This window comes from Numida meleagris, chromosome 4, assembly GCF_002078875.1.
Source record: "Numida meleagris isolate 19003 breed g44 Domestic line chromosome 4, NumMel1.0, whole genome shotgun sequence".
Classification (NCBI taxonomy): Eukaryota; Metazoa; Chordata; class Aves; order Galliformes; family Numididae; genus Numida; species Numida meleagris.
In genome coordinates, this window is record NC_034412.1 from 8,985,616 (window position 1) to 9,006,415 (window position 20,800).

The following is a 20,800-nucleotide window of genomic DNA, read 5'->3' on the forward strand; positions in this document are numbered from 1 at the left end:
TGTATTTCAAAAGTTGTTATCCTTCAAATTTCCAGCCTCAAATAATTATTTCTTGACCTAAGAAAGGCTCAAGAAAATCTCAGTACTTATTACTGTTGCAGGATACCACTTGCTAGTCTGAAAAGATGCAGTGCTCTATCCCTAACAAGCAGCTGCTACGAAGTTCATGGCTTTAGTTTTTACAGATCTATTCATACAGCCAACTTAGTTATGCAGTACAGACTGAAAGATGTAACCTGATGGTGTTTCTCAGCCACATCGGAGGCCTGCCTCCCCCCAAAATAATTATTTTCTGTATATGAATTAAATATTAAGTTTTTACGTAAGCACTATTGAGATACTGGATTGTTAAGATAAGGCTGTACAGGACCTCAGGGAAATGTTCCATCTGCCTTCCTCTCCCAAGGAAAGATATGCTACAATCAGCTTGTAAGTTGGCAGGTGTGGGAAATAAGCCAGATAATGAAAAAACACAGATAAACACCTGTAAACTGTCCAACAACCATCTGTATCAAACACAACAGAAATACTACCAAAAAAAAGTTACAAAGATGGGCTTTGTAAATAGTTTCTTGGGAGTTTTTTAGATGGTATGTCAATGCAGCATCAACAGCAAATCGTTTTCTTCAAGAGTGTTTGACAGAAGTCTTGCTCATTACACAAAATCAATGAAAGATCACCACCCTGATCTTTCATCCAGCTTTTTCACGCTGGATGTATTTAACTTTGCTTCACAGACCAGCTTGGTGTCCCCAGGTCCCACCTCACCCACTGTGCTGGGTGACACGCTTTGTCACACAGAGAACTGGGAAGGATCTCCCTGCCAACCTTGCACCCTGATGTTATTTAACACACCAGGCAACTGAGCCTGAACATGCTTCTGCTCTGGCTCCCTGTACAGAAGAAAAGCTTTGACAGATGTACCATCCCTCCTCTGCTGATAGAACACAACTGGTGCCCTGTTCACCACTGCAGCAGACACTGGCAGCAAAGTCCTTTATCAAAATCACAGAATCGTTAAGGTTGGAGACAATCTCTAAGATCATCTAGTCCAATCGTCAACCAACATGATGCAATTAGTTCCATAAATACTGTGATGACATTCAAGTTGTAGAGCATTTGTCCAACTATATAGGGAAAGTTTCGTGTTAATTATTTTTCACTAAATAACAATAATATTGATAAACACATGAAGAAAAAAATTAATACTCTTCATTTACCAAAAAAAAAAAAAAAGTAGGAGCCCTATTTCAGTTGCATATTGATGCATTCTTTGTTTTTTCTTTTGTTTGTTTTGTTTTGGGCGGGAGGGGAGGTGGTGGTGGTGAAAAGGGTTAGCTAGGTTTTCTTTTCCCCCACCTTTTTCTTATCAGACCTTCTGTGGTTACGAATGGTCGTACGTCTCTTATCTGCATCTCTAACAAATGACTTATGGTGCCTGGAGAAAGCAGTTATTACCACAAGATTTGTTCAAAGACAAAAGAGAACTGAAGAACTCTAAATGAGACACAGACAAAAGCAAAACAAAACCAAAACACAACAAACCAGGAAAGGTAACAGTAACAGCACGGAGACTCTTTGCATGCAAGAAACAATAAAAGAGGAGGAAAAAACTGGATAAAGGACTCATTTTGTGGTTTCTTCAGTTGTGACGGTATGAAAATCGGTACTGAACAAATCAGCAATGTATATAATACCAGCAGCTCATCTGAATGAATGTCACTAAATTGTCAATATATGGCCATATACTGACATACACTGTCTGCAGTAGTTTTTAAGCATTACATCAAGACAAGACTTCTGCCAAAGTCTTCCAAAACTTTCTGCTGTCAGATCACAATACCAGATGTTATCACAGGGCCCCAAAGAACAATAACTCTCAGCATTTCCAAAATACAAAAGGGCCTCCAGCGTTGAGGCAGTGAGTCAACAAATCTTGCTTAGTTAGGAACACAACAACGTTATGAGTTCTGTATATCCTTTTGCTGCCACGCTGCTTGCATACTATATTTTCTGCATATAGAGACTAACAGAGCAGGCCTACATGTAACAGAACAGACTTACAGCTCCCAGCAGCAGTGAGGATTGCAGAACTCGCCATAAAAACCATTACATTAGCAGCAGTCGCAGAATTGCCTGAATTTGAGTTTTTCCTTTTCCTATTAACATAACAGCAAAGCTAATGCAAAACTGAAATCAGGCACTTCTTTGTTCCAAAAGCCTATTGTTATTTTTGAGTAAAATAAGGAGTGACCGAGGCCTGTTATAATCACACGATGGTTCAGTGGTAAAAATACATTTCAAATTGATTTGACCTAGAGCCTTGGCTGGGACCGTGAGCAGCAGCAACTTGTCTAGGGGACACAACTGAATAGGAGAAATCTTTCCATTCCCACGAGCAGCAAAAATAAATCCATCAATGAAAACATGCTACACAACCATACAATCCAAAGCCACAGCTTGCACGAAGGACCTCCTTATCTCTGTGCTTTCACAACAGATCGCAGTAGCCTTCAAATACGTGTACCAGTATTCAAGGGAAAATATCACAACCTTGGATCCTTGCAAAACACTTCAGACACTCAAAGCCTTGGGACGTCAGTTAAAGGGAGCTAAGCAGTGTATTGAACAAAAGGAAGGTCTAATATTAATTCCTGGAAAGACCACCTGCACACCAAGCACTGCCTTGGGGTTGGAGGAATGGGAAGAACAGATTACTGAAAGCTCACTTCAGAACAGCAGGAGGTGAAACAATTACAACAATCTGATTAGGAAAAAAAAAAACAGTACAGTTTACTGAACCCATTCAGAAGAAGAGAGAGACAACTGACTTAACTAAAATTTCCACATAGCTCTAAACCTAGAAGTGCCACAGAGCTCTAAAATCAGGGAAAGGCACCACAACACAGAAACAAGCTTAATAATACAAAAAAAAAAAAAAAAATTACAGAGCTTTACTGGATGCTGGTGGATCCAGCAAGGTGTTATGCTCCACGCTGGCTGCGAGCACACTGCACCTTTTACAAGATATTTACATTTTTCTGTTTTCACAATGTAATGGGTTCAAAGTACGTTTGAAAAATGCCCAATAACCTACAGCAGCAGGGCAATTTTTGAAGTGTAACAGAGTTGTCACTGTTCATTAGCATTAATGTGCAACAAGTTAGCAAACACTGACACAACAGGCTTGCTTAATTTCACAGGTCTGGCATTCTTTGTCAGTCAAGGCCAAAAACTTACTTCTCATCTGTAAACTCAGTTCTCAGTCAAAACGTTCTCCAGTGGTATGTATAATACAAGAAGGTTTAATAGAGATCACTAGCTCCCAATGTCACTGATTTATTTGGTGTGAATATACGTGTTCAAACACTGTTCCTAGGTTCTCAAGCAAGACTTCTTGAAAAGTGCCACATAATAGACTTCATTTCAATAAAACTCCCATGTAGCTGCCCATACAGCACATTTTCAAATCCTCCTTCCCATGCACTTACAGCAATGTAGCAATTGTAGATAAGGCGGTCCGACCTCTCTGCTGTGGGATCATGACAAATAATCAAACACATTGCACACTTCCAAACCTGGGATCCTATTATTCTATGCAGACAGCTGCTTAAAAAATGCTGTGTAAAATCATCAGCATAAAATGTTTTTACTAATAGACTTGGAATTATACAGCTAAGCCGTTGTCACTATTGTACCATTTCTGATACTTCCTATCTTCATTTCTTTTCCTCTCTTTATAGTGCTTATTTGCAAATGTGGAATTACAATTTCCCCTCATAACGTACAACTTATTACACATTTTTCAAAGTTTCTAAGTGCCAGAAGAAGTTGTCACACATTAAACAGATGATGATACCTTAAAAAAAAAAAAGTGATCAATCTTTCTATAAACTATTAACTATTGAACTATTAAAGTATTCTGTTGATATACTGGATCATGTGCTTCCTTTATTCTTTTTAACTACTCTGCTTGAAAGTGAGATTTCTACTGCTACAATAACTCATCTCTTTACTTACTGCAAGCTATAATCCTTTATTTATCACAGAGGTGGAGGCATTTCAAAATAAAAGAGTAGGACTTCAAATGGAGAAAAAGTAATGGAAATGGATCACATTTTCTTGTTTAATATACCCTGGCAATTAAATAAAACTTGTAACAAAGCAAACAAAACCACCTCAATGGAATAAACAAGATCTGGCTTATTGATAAGAATACTTTCTATCTGAAGGATGAAGGATTTTTCTAAAAGGTTTCAGAGGGCCTTCATGACTTACCTCCTCATCCTCTTCTTCCCCTTCATCATCAGACTCAATATTGTCATTTAATGGCTCTTCTAGTAAGAAGAAAAATGAAACTGTGTAAGAGCACACGTTCAACTTAACAGAATCTCTAGTTCTTGTCCCTTTTTTGGAGCAATACAATTTAGCTTGCTTCTCATGCAGATGTGCCATTCTTTTCAGGACATCTATTGGAAGTCTTCGCCCTTATAAAGCACACTACAAACCAATTCTTACCCAGAAAAAAAAGGCACAAACAGAAACACTCTGGAATGGTACTTCTCTCATGCACCCCACTACGGTGCCCCAGTGTATTTTCTGATGAGACTTGTGAATGAAAGTGTGCACTTGCAAATTTTTCAACTAATTTTTAGTGGAAGAATCCACTTCTCTCTACAAGCACTTCATTACTACACTGTTTACAAATAAAAATATAGACTTGTGTAGAATGCTTCTTGTAACTGTTGTGCAGAGCAGTAGAATACAGAACACCAAAACACAGCAAAAAAAAATCAACAGCAACAAACAAAAAACTATCAACAACTTTGCTAAATAACAACAACCATGTGGACAAACTGAGCTCTCAGAAAAAAGCATCCAGGCTTATCCGGGAAATCTATACACACAACTTTCTCTCACCCATCTGACATACCCTCTCTAAAAATGCCATTCTCACAGGTAGGAGTGACTGCATAACCTTGGTGAACAAATATTGCACAGCAGCAATATGGTGCTTAAATATTCTATTTGTTCCTCTGCAAAGGAACCAAGGATATGCTCTCTTTTTCTAGAAGAAAGCAGTCAGACTTGTTCTACTTTCACTGTACAGAAAGATTTCATCAGAATTCATTTCCTTTTCATTATTTGCTTTCTCCTTCCTCTGCCTTCCTTTCAGCCACAGGAAATAGAAAACAAAACAAATATTCCACCTCCTCACACTTTGTATTACCATAGCACCTACAGCTTCTGCAACAAATCAACATATTCTCCAAAACAGAGGGTCTCAGCCCCCTGTTCAGAGTGAGCCTCTTCAGAATGCAGAGCTATGCTCCTCTGCAGAGTGAGAGACAAGCAGAGACAGACATAGTTACTAAACTTCGCTTTACAAGTTGTATCACCTGTGTATTTTCCTCTGACACTGGTCTCTAGAGGTCTCTACGAGGGCACTGGTATGAAAGAAAACAGCCAAGTTCATTTTGTTTGCAGTCCTCAAACTCGAGGATTGAGACCTACACAGCCTTTTATTCCTTCTTTATATTCTTAACACAAAAGTCAGTTTTAAAACGTATCACATCCTGACATTTACTATTCACCTTCTCTCAGACCATCACATTACTGTCACTCTGTGGGAGTTTCAATGCCAAATAAAAACATGAGCCTTCTTATAGCTTTTGTGAAGATTTGCAGCTCAGATAGCTGCATTTGTTCTTCTGACCTGAACAGAGCTGCTTGATAATAAATTCAATCTGTCGGATCATCTCTGCATTTCCTTCCTTGAGAAAGCAGCGTAGAATTTCTTCCATTCCCTGGACAGAGTGGAAAACACTGTAAGATTAGTATTTCACATGACCACAGTGACAGATCTGTCAGCCAAAATGTCATTGTTTTGATGGGAAAAATATAGGCAATGTGAAACAAACCGCTGTGTTCCGCTCCAAGCATTCCTTTTTGTCCACATGCTTCCAAAAGAAAAGAAACACACTGTCTGGATTGCTTCTAGATTTAAATGTGGAAGTATCTATGATGAACAGCAATTTTTAATAATCAGTTGCTTCTGCCTTCTCAACTCAGTTGTCAACACAGCAGTCAACAGAAAAGGGCAAATTTGCATTCACAGACAACTGTGTAAAGTTCAGAGAAGGAAAATCAAAAGCAGGACCATCTTCGACCTTCTCCTAAATTCAGTCTTTTTCTTTGTGGTCCTTTCAGGCTCGATGTTGTGCCTTTAATCACTGAAGATGACATCCAACTCCCCCTGCTCCCCAAAGTAAAACATCTGGCAACAGTTACGTCTGTATCACTCTCTAGGTTAGTTCTTAAGATACAAAGGTATACTGGTATCCCACTGCCATTCCTCAAACTCCAATCAAAGCATGTTTGTTACCATTAGACTGACTTTCACTTTCAATTCCAAGTTCCATGAAAACCTTCCTCCTGCTCTCCCCAGATAACCATTACTAGACGAGGCAGGAAAAACAGTTGCAAGAGGAACTTGCCCCCTTACTGGCTATTCGCTGGTGCACAACAAGTTTACTGAGGGGAGGAAACAGCAGGTCAGAAGAAAGCGTCTGGGCCACATCCTGTCTACAAAATGCTACAACAGTATTCTAAAAGAACACCTTCAATTTATAATCTAGAAAGAATCCTTCGCACTGCTGGGACTTCACCTCTGGGAAAAGACCAGCAAATACAGCAAAAATGTTCAATATGTTTACACCTGCTTGTACACCAAAGGTGGAGGGATTCCTGTGGATTCCCTTTTCAAAATACCATGCTTCCCACCTCACAACCCTCCCATACAGCACTTGACATGTACCCATGTGTGCCATCTTCAGCATACAAGTTGACCTTTGTGCTACAAAAAGCAGTACTGCTTACCATTGCTTTCGCTTCTTCTCGGACCGAAGGGACAGCGAGAATGCTGTAGAGTGCTCCATTCACGTATGGTTGTATCTAAGAAGAAACATTGGCCAGCAGTTGGACCACTAAGAAAAACTCTGACATTCAGCCAAGCAGACAACAACCAAAATTTAAGAGTGAAGGAACAGAATAACTATGTTTAGAGAGTTTAATCAAGCTAGCCTACACTTGCAAAAATTCCCACTTGGTAAGCAGTGATTTTCTTTATAGGATGCAAGTACACTGTGCTACAGTTTATCTAAACCAGTACTGCTGTGTTTTGACTTTCTCTGCTCCTTTTTTGAAAATGTATTCTTGCAAACTGACCTAATCCACTGCCACCGAGAAAAAAAAAAAAAAAAGAACAAAGCAGAAAAAAAGAAGTCAGCTTCTGACAAGCACTTGTGACAGTACAAAAAATAGGAAAGGACAAAAAACTGGGACATGACTGTGTCAGCACAAATGCAGTGAGGTTTCATGTGCTGTAGTCTTAAGCAGGATGATAACAGTTGTAGCAGAACAGAACATCTTCCCACTCTGCTGTCCATTACTGTCCCTTAATAGCAGCAAAAATACTTGGTCATATGGATAGTGAAAAATCAGCAGATCTGTCTAATTAACCGTACCAGCACTTATGTGACCCTTTGAGCTCACCAGTTACTGTTGGAGCACTAACATTGCCAGACATCCTCTGCTTACACCTTGGAAAAAGGAGTAAATGAGCTAGGCTGTGAGCAGAGGAAGCAAGGGAAGACAAGTGATGGGATTTACACAAGGATCCCACAGCTCCTCTAAAAGCTCTCCAGGTACCCAAGAGCACTGCCTTGTGCCTTCGACTTCAGTCACAAAACTTCTGTCAGTTGCACTGGTGTGAACTATGTTATAAGAACGCACTCTCTAAGAGAAATGTCGAGGTCATTCTAAGATACCAGTGAAACAGTTCAATAAAAGTATGACAAGTTTCATCTTAATTAAAACAGTACTAGTAAAGAACTGATAACTAAGAATCTAGGAGACTTTCATTTCTGGCTATCGACAGCTGTAAAAGAAAGACATAATTATGTCCAGAAAGATTAGTGTCCAGTGATATCAAATTAACACGATTGTGAATGTTAGGAAAATTTCAAGCAACTTAATTAACAAACAAAGCTGATCTCCTTTTTTTCATTTACTCCTTTCTCGCATGTCTTAACTTGAATCTCCCTTTCCACTTTTTCCTTAACCCAAAGTTTGCTGCACAGGTACCTCATGGTTCTTGTGGCCAAGAAGATCAGAGAGAACTTTGAGTACACGGTCTGCAATCTTTGCACACATTTTCTTCCCTGCAAAGGGAGAAAGCATAAGTGTTCTTGAAAAAAAAAAAAACAACAGATCAGAGCAAGCTTCTTAATAATTTCTTAAAATCGGTACTAAATATAATTCATTTACACAGAGCAATATTATTCTTTGTTTCTTCCAAACGTTGCTCAGCATAACTGAGCTGAAATCAGTGGAGTTGCTTCAGAGTTATGCAATGGTTATCGAGGACAGAATGCAACACAAAGGGATTTAGCAAAGGGGTTATTTTGCTTATAGCAAGCAGCCACTTTTTCTTCCTCGCCTTACTTTCATTTTTAAGAGGAAACCTATTTTAAGCTTTTTTAAAATCTCTTGGGCATAGACAAGAACATTGTTTTCCTGTGTGGAAGTCTCCGCACTGTGAAAGTGCTGCCTGCAAGCATTCCACTCCACACGCTGCAGGGTGAGCTTCCATTATTGAGCAAGTCAGTTCTGACTTTCTTTTATACAAACAGATCTCTTACACAAGTACCAAGTGCCCTTTGAGAAGTGGACCTGGAATGTAAGAATGGCAGTCCTCATGTGCTCTAAAAAAGGAATGAATCTTGGAGAGTTCCACTGATTAACTGCTTCCTTAATTCTAAAGATTTTGTTCAAGATCATCTCCATAGTTTAGGATTCTTCGGAAAGAGATCTGCTCAAAAGTACTGGTTGTGACACCCAAATATCACAGGTTATGTGAGTTACTGCTACTAGTTACGGTCACTTTGAAGAATCCAGGAATATCAGTAAAAGGTTTCAGGATCTTACCTGCACTCCTCAAACAAAGATTCATGAACAAGGCAACAGAATATTCTAGTGTGTAATCAGACAGGCTATCTGTATCCGCCAGAACATCAGCCAGCCAGAAAATGAGCCCATCCTTGATCATTGCTGACTGCAGGTCACGTCTAGAATTAAACACAACACACACAAAACAAATCACAACATAAGTAGCTTTTGAATGCATTTGTAACTAATATGAGCACATTAAAATCCTACTTCATCTACCTGCTACACACTAGCTTGCCAACAAAATATAAATTACAAGAGAGCAAGGCACGAAAGCAAGAGAGCATGTGGCCCCACACTGAGAAAAGAAAAAGAAAGTCCCTTCATGTCAAGTGTCTGACATTAACCTTCTGTAAGGTGAACTGTTATTCGTTAAAAAGTAAAAAAAACTTTGAAATTTTTAGTAGATTATTTCACCAAAATGCTGCTGGGCCCCCAAACTCACACTTATCTGTACTATCAAACATTGCTTTAATGGAAAAATCCTTTTCTCTAAGGCTAATCTATGATTTCAAGCAGCAGGGTATGAAGATTTATTCCATTTCACCTCAAATACGTGTAAGATACTACGTGAGGAGGCAGTGCATAATCTCATACAGAGCACATCTATGTGTATTTCATCTACTGGAAATCTAAATGAGGCAAATCCAAAAGCAGCACTCATTCTTCAGCAAGTCCAAACAAACAACAACAACAAAGAAACACAACAATACAACTTACAGTCTTCATTTAGACGTAGCGTGACAGAAAACAATAAGAACTAAACACTCCTATCTACATTTAGTTAGCTGTTTGGAGCTGAATATTCCACCTGATTGCTGTGAAAACAGAGGTCTAGGTAATATTTACTTGATAAATAAGAACAACATCACGCACTCTACTGCATTTGTACATTTCTTTTGCAATGGACATTTTGAGTCAGAGAGATGATGCAGATGTAAGAAACAGAACAGCCCATACATAGACAGCCCCAGGAAAAAGGATTAACAGTTTAAGGATGGAAACCCTGAAAAATGTTTGCAAAAAGGGTAACAAAAACGTTATGCATGGGAATGGAAGACAGTTTTATTTTTTTCTTCCCTGTGAGGGATCTTCAGAACTTTCTACACACAGACTTTCACTACAGTTGCTCAGTTAAGGAATACATATAAAAGCAGACAGAGCTATGGCAGGAGATGCACATTTACTTGTGCCTCTGCCCAGTTAAGGCTGATAGGAAGTCAGGTTAATTCAGTCAGCAAAACTGAGTTCTCCTCCATAATAAATGACATTGCTTTCATCAGTCATCAGAGGGTCTGATGATTGTTATGGGAAAATCGAGCGCTCTTCTTTCCTCCCTGAACAGAGCCTAACTTAGCCTGCATTTCCTCTCCTGCTGTCACCACTGCATGCTGTGCTTTCATCACCTGAGGCTGAATTTCTGCAGAGCCTCCAGAACATTCTCCCATGTAAGGGAATCCTTGTCCTCAGCTTTCAGTCTCTCCTCCAGCATTTGCAGCAACATCGGGTTCTGAGAAAGGTAGAAGCGACCTGGTGCAAAGAGAGATGAAAGAACAGATGCTGAGATACCAATGCATGACAGAAAAGTTTCTTCTCCTTGGAAGACTAAGCTGGATTGACCTCAGTTTTTTTCCTGAGGAGATACAATCTAGTGCCAAACCCAAACAAACCCACACAAATGAGTTCTAGCAGACCAGCTACACTCCACCCACTCTCAGCATCAGAGGTCCCCACCCGCCCACTTAGTACCTCTGCTTGCACCACACAGAATCCACATGCTCTCTGATTTATTAGAGGTATGTATACTCTAGGAAAAGAACAGACACATTCAAAGATCTCAAGAAAGTTAGGTGCCTTACTGCTACTGACTTTAAAAGTGATTTCAGTTCCTAGCAATAGTTAGCACCAAACCAAGGGTTAATTTGGGACAGGCAGAGATACACAGCTGCACATAAGCAATCAAAGAGGTAGCAGTGATGCACAAAGATTTATTCAGGTGAGGAGTAGGAAGATGCAAGAACAGTGGCAATAACGACCATGGTGCAGCCTGGTAGCAGGTCTGCCTACAGGCACTGTAATCACTGGGGAATATTCCTTCCCTTCTCCCCTCCCCCATTTTTTAACTCTCATAAAGAGACTGAAGACTAACCTGGGTAAGCTCCCACACAGATCACAAATAATCAAAAGACAACAGAAATGGTGCACATACAATGTCAGAAGGAAAACTTTCCAGGCAGAGGAAAAACTCTTTTGAATGCATGTGACAACAGAGCGAATCCCTAGAAGAAGGGTGCTAAGAAGGCTCCACATTCCCACATGCAGTGATATGCACTCATGAAGCATCTGTGAATCGGCGTTATATGAACATGCTTTTTCTCTCTTCTTTTTTGCAGTGCATCTCTTACCTTCTGTCAACGAAGCAAAAACGCTGATGAGCCTTGCCATGTACTGTCTGACTACTTCACTCTTAGACTGTAATAATTCGAGGACACTTCTCTGAAAAAGAAAGCAAACATTAATAATAGCGCACCAATGCAGGTAAAAACAAACATAGTTTTCTACAACATTTTAGAAGTTTCAGTAAATTTGCATAGCAAACAAGCATAGACTGCATACTGACATCTTAAAAACTGTCAGTACGATTTGGAATTTTCCATTTCTTTTTTCTAATCTTAGTTTGGTGCAGGGTCGAGGGGAGGTCTGTGAGAGAGACAGAAAATGAACAAATAAGGAGAGTACAGCTGCTCAGCTCAGTCTGTTAAAACACCTTTAAGCTCCATGGCGTAGGATAAGAATTATAATGAACCAGCACTGGTAAAGAGGAAATCTAAAATCAGAGCATTTAAGTTCGTCAACAAAATTAACTAGGTTTTTTGGTCACTAACTGAATGTTAACGTCAGCTGAATATAAATGTTGTTGTTTGACAACTAAGCAGCTCAGGAACTTAGCAAGAACACCACCTTGCAAACCATTTTTATTCCCTGTTCTACTGCTAGCATTACCTTTGCTCTAACAGAAATTTTCGGGGAGGAAAATCAGATCACTGATTTATTAATCCTTTACCTTTTCTAAGAGGACAAGTTACTGTGCAATGACAAGGTAGCAAGCAGGCCCACCGCTTCAAACAACTGGGGAACTATGTAAAAGTAACCTTTACAAATGAAAAAAAAGCTGTTTCACACTCGTTAGCAACAGTATTGGAATACAGTGAATGAAACAACATGATTAACAAACCATTCAAAATTCACTAAAATACTGCTGAATATGCGCACCATCAGATATTCCACAGAGGTACTAAGACCAAAGAGTTAATTCAGCTCTTATCCTACGTCTGTGAAATGGACTGAATGTATTATCTAACCACATGTAAGCGCTCAGAAAGGAACATGGCATCTTATTAGCACTTTACAAAAACAAATCAGCAGTATCACATGGAAGGCAGGGCAAGATTATTCCAGCTGACCTGACACTTGCTGTGGCAATCTAGGAGATCGTTACAGATGTAAGCCTGCAGGACAGTATCTCTCTGTTCTCCATGACATGATGTTGTCAAGCGCTAAAATAAACAAAAACATAAATAAACCAGGCAAGCAAATAAATCAGTGGTAATGTGAATTGATGGTCATTGAAGATTTCAAAGCTGCTGATACCCCAGGGCTGAAAATTAATTCTTTTCTCACCGGGAGAAGGAATTCAACCTCAGTGATCTAAGGGAATGAGATGAACTGCCCTGAGCTCAGCCCAGTGATCCATCACAGAACTGCTACTTGGAAGCCGTAATCACTGTCCCTATGTGAAGGATACAGCATTACTTCCCATAAAGTTAAAAGCCCTTCCAATAGCTGCAGATACGGTGCTTTCCTAAAACACCTCAGACAGAGAACTGGGTTAGAGGGATCACTGGCCTGACCCAGGAGGCATTTGCTTTTTTTTTTTTTTTTTTGATATGTGAAAACAGACATTGAAGCTTGACCAGAATTTCACTATTATCATCATTCATGTCCGGCACATTGAAAGTGTCAGTTTCCTTTTCAGCAGGAAAATTAAGCTTCCTGTTGTCACCTTTAGTTTTTCAAAAATATTATGAAATTATCTGAATTAATCAAAACTGTAGGCTCCTGTAGAGCACCCTCACTATAAAGGAAAAATACCAATTAAAATCGGGTAGTTCTTTTAATACAGCACTATTTATATGAATTTTAGCAGGGCAACACATTGAAAATTTTATTGTTTTAGGCATCTATTTCCTTGAAAACCATCAGAAACACCTTCCACTGAAGACCCCAGGAATTCCTATCTGGCTTTTCTCAGAGAGAGAGGACGCTGCCATAAACACATACCTACTGCCAGGGCTTTCCTCATCATCTCAAGACCATCAGCAAGCTTCACTGACAAAGACAGAAGCTGCCTATAATGCTGACCACCAGAGCTAACACCTTGCCTGCAAGATGGATTTCAGTTCTAGACCTCTACAGCAGGGACCCACTTAGGCCTCTACAGAGACCATCCTACTCACCCAGCGCAGAGCCTGCAGTAAGAAGGCCTTGAGACGATCGTTCCCTGTAAGCAAATCTTTCTTCAGCTTCTCGTAGTCCAAAGAGGGCAACAGAGGCACATCCTGCTTCTCCCTACAGTGCAAACAGGAAATATATTGAATTCTGATGTTCATCCAAACTCCTTATTTGGTGCAGATGATGTTACTGAGGTGTCAAGAGCTGAAACAGGAAGTTTCCTTCAGGAAAAGGGCCTCCACAGTTTTATACACTTGTTATTTTTATTACCATTACCACGTTAGAATAACTGACTTAAGACAACATTTTAAACTTGAGCTTATTTTTTCTAACTTAGATGCAATTCATTTGTCATCACAATTTGCAGACATTAAACAATTAGCCACTGATGGTCTGAGCATTTTAAAAATCTCTCACCTGAAGTCACATCATCTCGATCCTACTGATAAGCCAAAATTTCTTAAGTTTAGCACAAAAACAAAAGATCTTGAAGTACACATGAAAAAACATCTTACCAATTCCCCTTTTCCCTTGATTTGTGAGAAGCAAATCAATTCCAACAACAGGAATGCATGGTGCAGAAACAGTAAAGAAAATAGAGCAAACAGCTCACAGGTGTGGAGTGACAGATTTGTTGGATTAGCAACATCCTGCTGGAATGAGGATGTTATTGAACCTGCCCAAGAGAAGAATCCCGACACAATGCTTGCATGCAATGCTCACTGAGATCAGAGGAAGCATGCAGACCCATTCCCATTTGCAAATGACAGGCGGAGCACTTTGGTTTACCCATCCCTCCTCCTACTCTTTACGGATATAAATGCAGCTCAGCAATACTTACCCAGATAACAAAGATGCTCTTAACATTGTGGAAGCCTGGATCAGAAAAAAAAGAAATCGTAACAGATGAGTCCAAATTTCACACTGGCACTGTCATTAATGAGGTCCACAGTGAATTCTCTCACTGAGGTTCTGCAGTTCTTTTTGTATAAAACCTATGTTGCTAATTAGAAACCCAGCTAGAAAAAGAAAGGACTTCAATATTTTTCTTTCCTTCAAAGTAGTTAAAAAGCTAAAATCTCTTTTGTTATGATCTAACTGTGCTGTCTTCACTGCCATACTCCAAAAACTCACTTCAAACATTTAGAAATACAAAAAAGAGAAGGGAGAGAGGAGAAAGTACTCTCTGAAATCCACTGAGGAAGACGAAGACCTTGTTCAACGTTTGTTGACTTCAAAACTGTTAATACCTTAACACCGCAGTAATTTTCCAGCGGAGACATACCATGTATTTCAGCACCCAAATGCATTTTCAATACCAATAGTGTCAGACTTTCTGCTGCTGTTAAAATATACCTATATTAAGCCTAGTGCAGACAGAAGGGATGAGGGACAGCATGCCATTTCTGAGTGGTTCTGCCTAGGATAAGTTCCATTTAAGCCTGGATATTTCTGCATTGCTGCAGCGTGACTCAAAGCAAAGAAAGGCAACATTGCTGCACAAGTCAAAGCTTAAAGATGTCAACACCACATAAAAGTTGTCTGGTTTAATAAATATTATTTTAGCTAGCGCTAACTGTGCTTCATATCACACATTTTGATGTCAACTACATGCCATGCTCACAGAATATTCTGTGTCGTCTTTTGTATTGGTCTCACTGCTCACTTTCTAAGCAGTCTCTCATTACCATTTATGACTTTAAAACCCACCTCCTCTTCTAACCTGGCTTCTTTCAATAGGAGCTATATAATCAAAGTTTATTGTCAGATTTAAAATGGAGGGATTTAGTAGACAAAAGGCATGCAGTGCCACAGAGAATACCGAGTTACACCAGCTGACGTATTCCTGAACGTGCTTGATTTCACAAAGCTCATGGGTATTCTTCAGAATAGAAGGAACTGCTCTCTCAGATGTGAAATAAGCTTACACACACATTAGGAAGCATTTCATGCTATGTTTAAGTCAATGAATGATGGGTATACAATAGATAATTAACAGGTCATGCACTTCAGAATTAACCTGTCTTGACAGCCCTCCTCACATAACAGTCTTTCTCAACCAGCGGAGAAATCTTTCAAAATATCATTATACACATTTAAATTGTTTACCTGACATTTGTTTGGGTTCATTTTTCTTAGCATTTCACACCCACGAGCATCAGCCTACAACCCATGCAGGGTGAAGGCTTTCTCAGCCTTTTGGTGTTGCTGCGAAGCAACGTGGATATGGTTTGTGTTACGTCAGGTTCAATGAGGCAAAGTAGACAGAAAGATTCCCAGGGCTGGCTTGTCCTTCACAGCACTTCCATTCCATCTGACTGACCGTGGGCAGCACCACTGATAAGCAGAGGTAATGCAACCACATTGCAGGCAGAGAGCTCCTTTCTTCACCTGCATCTACATGACTTCACATGACTGGAATTAGACATAAGTAAGCTAATCAAAACCTTTACAGTATGGCAAACTGCATAAGAAATTGGCTGGAGATGTGCTCTAGCTCTGACTCAGCCACCAGAAGCAGACAAAATGCAAGTGTGTAATTTCCTATCGCTGGGCCTTGATTTTCTTATCCAGAAAGGACACAGGCATCAGACCCTCCAGTGAGGTCTTTTTTGAGATCTACCAGTGAGAGGCAGTGTGCAAGTGCTACAAACTATTGTTTTGCAATTAAACAACCAAACGTTCACGGCACAAACACCACAAACAGGAAAATAGCAGAATTAGTGTTTGATTACAGTAGGAGTAGATGATCCCAGTGGTCTCTTCCAACCTTAATGACTCTATGATTATAAGACAGAATAATTCTGCAAAATAGCAGCAGCTGATGCGGTATCGTGACAACTTCACTACAAGTATTTCCTTGTTCGGGGATGTATGTAGGCCTGTATTTTAAGGAGTACTATGACAACAGGAATTGCTAGGGAATTATATTTCTTTCTGGTCTGTGTTCTGTAAGTTCCGCCATCCAGCTGCTCTCCTGGAGTTTGCAGGGCAATGATTTTGGGGTCCGCACTACTTCGGGACCAGCAATGGAAGCATCTCTGAGAGGTCAGCATCATGGGCTCCCCACCTATTGCTAGCACACCATTCTAGCACCTCACTTTAACTCCTGCTCCTGAAGCAGAGTGCTCTTCCCCGCCCCATAAAATGTCTTGCCCCATATGAGGAAGAGGAAGGGTGCACGTCTACCACAGACTTCCCTCCAGGCAGCCCACCAAAGCACGTGCTCCTCAGCCTCATATCTCCTTGCACAGTTAACAAGGCAGTGCTTTGTTTTGCTTGTTCATTTCTGTTTCACTTCTTTAGAACTGCTCTGAGATATCCCAAATCTCAGGATATCTACCTAGTTAGGCACCATTACATCATCTGACCCTCAAAAGCTCTGTTGTGTTCTAGCTCTTGACTTGTGCATTACATTTATTAAAAGGAAAATCACACCTCAAACACAGCTGGGTCCTACACAGCAGCTCTCAGGTTTAATTAAAGCAAGAACACCTTTAACACAATGAAGCCATATAGTCTGGCCAGTGTAAAATAGACAGTTCTTCACTATTACCTCTGTACACAGTAGCTCCAAGGCCAAGCTCTCACAAGCACTACTGCTGGCAGGAGTGCCAGTGCAGCCTTCACCACCTCAACACATCCATACTACAGAAAGCAAAAGCAAGAGATTCCCAGCAACAAAAATCCACCCTGCTACAAATTTAATAACAAAACTCCTTTTGTTTAAGTTCTTTGCAAATCTTTAGCTGAAAGCTTTTAAAAACAGGCTTTCATGTTGTAGATGAGTGTGAAAACATGAAGTCTTCTAAAATTATTTTTAGGAACAAAGGGTTGCATTTAAATGAGGAAAAGTTTAATTTTTGTCTCAACTGACAAGAGTTCAGGTTGCTTTCTCTAATGAAAGCAAGCAGAACTGAACCCTGGTTTTTGATCCTCGCAGATCTTTTATTCTCTTTCTTGGTGTTTGTTCTTAAATCTAAATGCTGAACCCTCATATCTTGTCACTTCTGCGGCAATAGTGCCCAAATTCTAACTGCATGGTGCTTCTGAAAGAGAGGGAAAGCAAGAGGGAGAAAGTAAGTGGGGAGAGAGAGAGTATTTGGGTGCAGGAAACTTGGGTTTATTTGTAACAACTGCTTTAAATAATTGCATAAGATAAAGTTAAGCCATCAGCACTTTGCATTCATAGCTGTGAAAGCACTATACCAGAAATAAATTCTTACTATTCTACAAGGCTAGTAGAACCACTACAGTCTTCATCTGCAGGTGATGAATCCAATGCCCCAGACTGAAACTCAGGCAGTCACTGGTACTGTGAAAACGGACCTTCATCAATCTGCATCCAACACTCATCTCCAGACAATGCTCCCAGCAGCCAAGCTTTCATAGCTCCTCTTTACCAGCAGTTTCTCAGATTAAAATGATTTTGATTTGTTGTCAAGAGATATTTTAAAATTAGTATTTCCTCCCAAGTCCTTTTCCTGGTCTTATCAGGTTAAATATTTACCCAGCCTTTTGCCAAACAGTATTCTGTCAAGTGCTGGTCAGGGAATATTGTGAAGAACATACAGCATGCGTGACTTATGTGCAATACCCAACCCTAATGGATTTAATCTCAAGCAAAACACTTTCCATGCAAAACCATAAGGCAGAACCATTTTTCCATCATTAAAACACATGCAGAAACCAGGTGCCTTAGGGAAAGAAGAGAAACAAACAAGGAAACAGCCCAAGCACAGCTCATTCTAGTAGGATCACGAGGTATGACTTATCTTTGCGATATTTCTTACCAAAGCCAAACCAGGTGCCATGTTAAGTAAAGCAACTCTGTCACAGTGCAGATTAGCCACAGATGGCAGCCCTTCATTTTTGAAAGAAGCGATGCTTGAATATGAACAGCATGGAATAAAATGAAGAAGTTCAAAGGGAAAAATATTATATCAATATTTATAAACGAAAACAGATGCATTTCATCTGCAAGCCAAAACCACAACTGAGCTTATCAAATGCTGCAGCCCTGTACTCAAACCAACTCTACTTTACTATTCGATGCGTGTATTCGTAACGTGCTGAAGGCTAAAGCTGAAAACCAGGTTCTGACCTCAGTTACCACTCCGAAACTGTGCTATAAGAATTCACTGTAAATGCAATGCAGGTTCAGAAGTGATCATCCAAGATACGCGATGAATGTGAGAAGAGTAAAACCAAAGTTTGAGCATATCAAAGTTTGCATATCATTAGAAATCACAAACGTATGTTCAGCTCATTTGTTACACGTTAATGACAGGAAGATTGCTACATGCAGCTTAGCACAGGTCAGGCGCTGAGCTTGTGTAAGCTGGCAGGTCTCTACTGGGGTCATGCAAATTTATTTCATAAGATCTGCAAATGTTTTAAATTATTTCTTCTCCTTACTTATACCAGAGATATGCTGTTATGAAAACTTCCTACTTGGCACAAAAAGTAGGTTCTCTAAGAGATGTGAAGCGTGCATAAAAAAGTCACACTGTAATGCTACGTGACAATGTAATGACTACAGATGACAGAAAAATAATCCTATACATAAGCAGTAAGGAGATGTTCGAGGAAACCTATCTGTCTACCCAAGAAGTACCCCAGAATTAGAGTCAGGCAGCTTAAAAAAATTAAACAATTCCGCACTGCAAGATAGTACATTCTGCATTGTATAAAGTTGTATGTTACTAAGGCTACTCCTATAAAGGCAAAGCTTTTATGATCTAAATGATCTTTAGCAAAGATCATTTCATTTGTATCCTCACATCTGGAAACAGGTTTTCTCAAGCTTGAAAAGATCATGGTAAAAGCAAACAGAACGGTGAGCACCCAGCAAAAGGCGGCCAGTATCACCTCTCCCACCTGCACTAACAGGCTGCTCGATACAGGTCATCTTTTAACACAGATGAACACGTATTCCATATGTCAAACAAAAAGAAGCACATAAGGAGTAGTCTGTTGCATACAGTGATTATTTCTTCAAACAAAATGGCATTTAAAGTGGGAAGCTGAGTGTCTGCTCGGATTACTCTCGTTTCAAGTGAGGAACACATTGGAAATAAAGTACAGTGCTCCCGGAAAGGTCAGATCTTGTTTTATTCAAAGAAAAAAAAACAACAACAAATATGGGTGATTTTAAAGCAGAATACTGACTGACATTTTTCAGAATTGGTGTCAATCACCTTTATGATTTGATTACATATTGAGTTAGAATTGGACTCATTTCCTCTCTTTGCAAAGAATGCACTGAGTATGGGCAGAATTAGATTCTTATGGCTTACTTGTAATGTTGCCAGAATACAAACTTCCATCTGGGTTACAGAAGTTGCAGGCAGCACACAAAATACTGTTCTGCTTTTTGGTTTCTAATGAAAAAGGGCCATTTTAATTGTATGAAAGAAACTTTATCATCTCTAACTGCAAAGTTACACTTTACAAATAAAAAATACAAACACATAAAATAAGACACACCTCTGATAAGCTGTATTATCTTAAGCACTAATATCCATCTACCTGTTTACTCAAAGGTGTTGCGGGATCAGATGGCGTTGGCACACTTCAAAGACTTCACGTTATATACACTGACGTTCACGTGGAAGAAACAATTGCTTTCTGTGCACTATAAAGAAGCTGTGTTTCACATGAAAGTTGTGGACAAAGCTGATCTTTTGATGACATGCTGTGTTACACGTATTACAAAGCCATAAGGTTACTGAGAACTTCTGTTCTCCATGCATAAATGCCAAGCCTTGCACATGTTTGCAGCAGAACATAAACCATACTGTTAATGCAGTGAGAAGTTAAAATACACAGAAAATGGTTACACATTGTGAAATGAAGAGATACAAACTGTGACAGATTGCAGCAGGCAATGTGAAAGGATATAAAGATAGAGACACTTACATATCCGTCATCACAAGGGCTCATAGAGTAATGTCCCTTTATGGGCAAACAGGCACACATTAAAATAAAGAAGATTAAAAAACCAAGTTAACAGAAATAAATGACAGAGAAATGCACAGTCCTAAAAAAACAAACAGAAACCAACAAAATTAAAATTAGCTAAGGATTAACATTAGCTCTAAAAGGAAAAGCATGAGCACCTTCTTCTCCCATTCCACAAACCTATATGTTTTAAGACTGAAATCAGAGTGCATCACTTAGGATACAGTCATGCTCTCCTTCCAATAGCTGGTGAACAAACCCAGTCTGCATATTACTCCATCGTAACTGCTGGTTAGAAATAGCTATATACCAAGCA

At 39.6% G+C, this 20,800-nt stretch overlaps 1 protein-coding gene across 5 annotated transcripts in view; it reads right to left on the bottom strand.

The window, feature by feature from the left end:
- Positions 1 to 20,800, bottom strand: part of ARMC9 (armadillo repeat containing 9) — a 58,263-nt gene that overhangs the window by 17,441 nt on the left and 20,022 nt on the right. For 3 of the 5 annotated variants that reach the window (XR_002438800.1, XR_002438798.1, XM_021397091.1), the window contains 11 exons: positions 20,443 to 20,478; positions 14,363 to 14,397; positions 13,527 to 13,638; positions 12,474 to 12,566; positions 11,415 to 11,505; positions 10,416 to 10,539; positions 8,989 to 9,128; positions 8,146 to 8,222; positions 6,880 to 6,954; positions 5,717 to 5,807; positions 4,279 to 4,337 (listed from right to left, as the gene is read on the bottom strand). Coding sequence is in view for 2 of the 5 variants with exons in the window: in XM_021397091.1 (XP_021252766.1) it covers positions 4,279 to 4,337; positions 5,717 to 5,807; positions 6,880 to 6,954; positions 8,146 to 8,222; positions 8,989 to 9,128; positions 10,416 to 10,539; positions 11,415 to 11,505; positions 12,474 to 12,566; positions 13,527 to 13,638; positions 14,363 to 14,397; positions 20,443 to 20,478 (933 nt within the window). In the remaining 3 variants the exon portion in view is untranslated. The remainder of the gene's footprint in view (positions 1 to 4,278; positions 4,338 to 5,716; positions 5,808 to 6,879; positions 6,955 to 8,145; positions 8,223 to 8,988; positions 9,129 to 10,415; positions 10,540 to 11,414; positions 11,506 to 12,473; positions 12,567 to 13,526; positions 13,639 to 14,362; positions 14,398 to 20,442; positions 20,479 to 20,800) is intronic. The other 2 variants (XR_002438799.1, XM_021397092.1) reach the window with 1 other exon arrangement.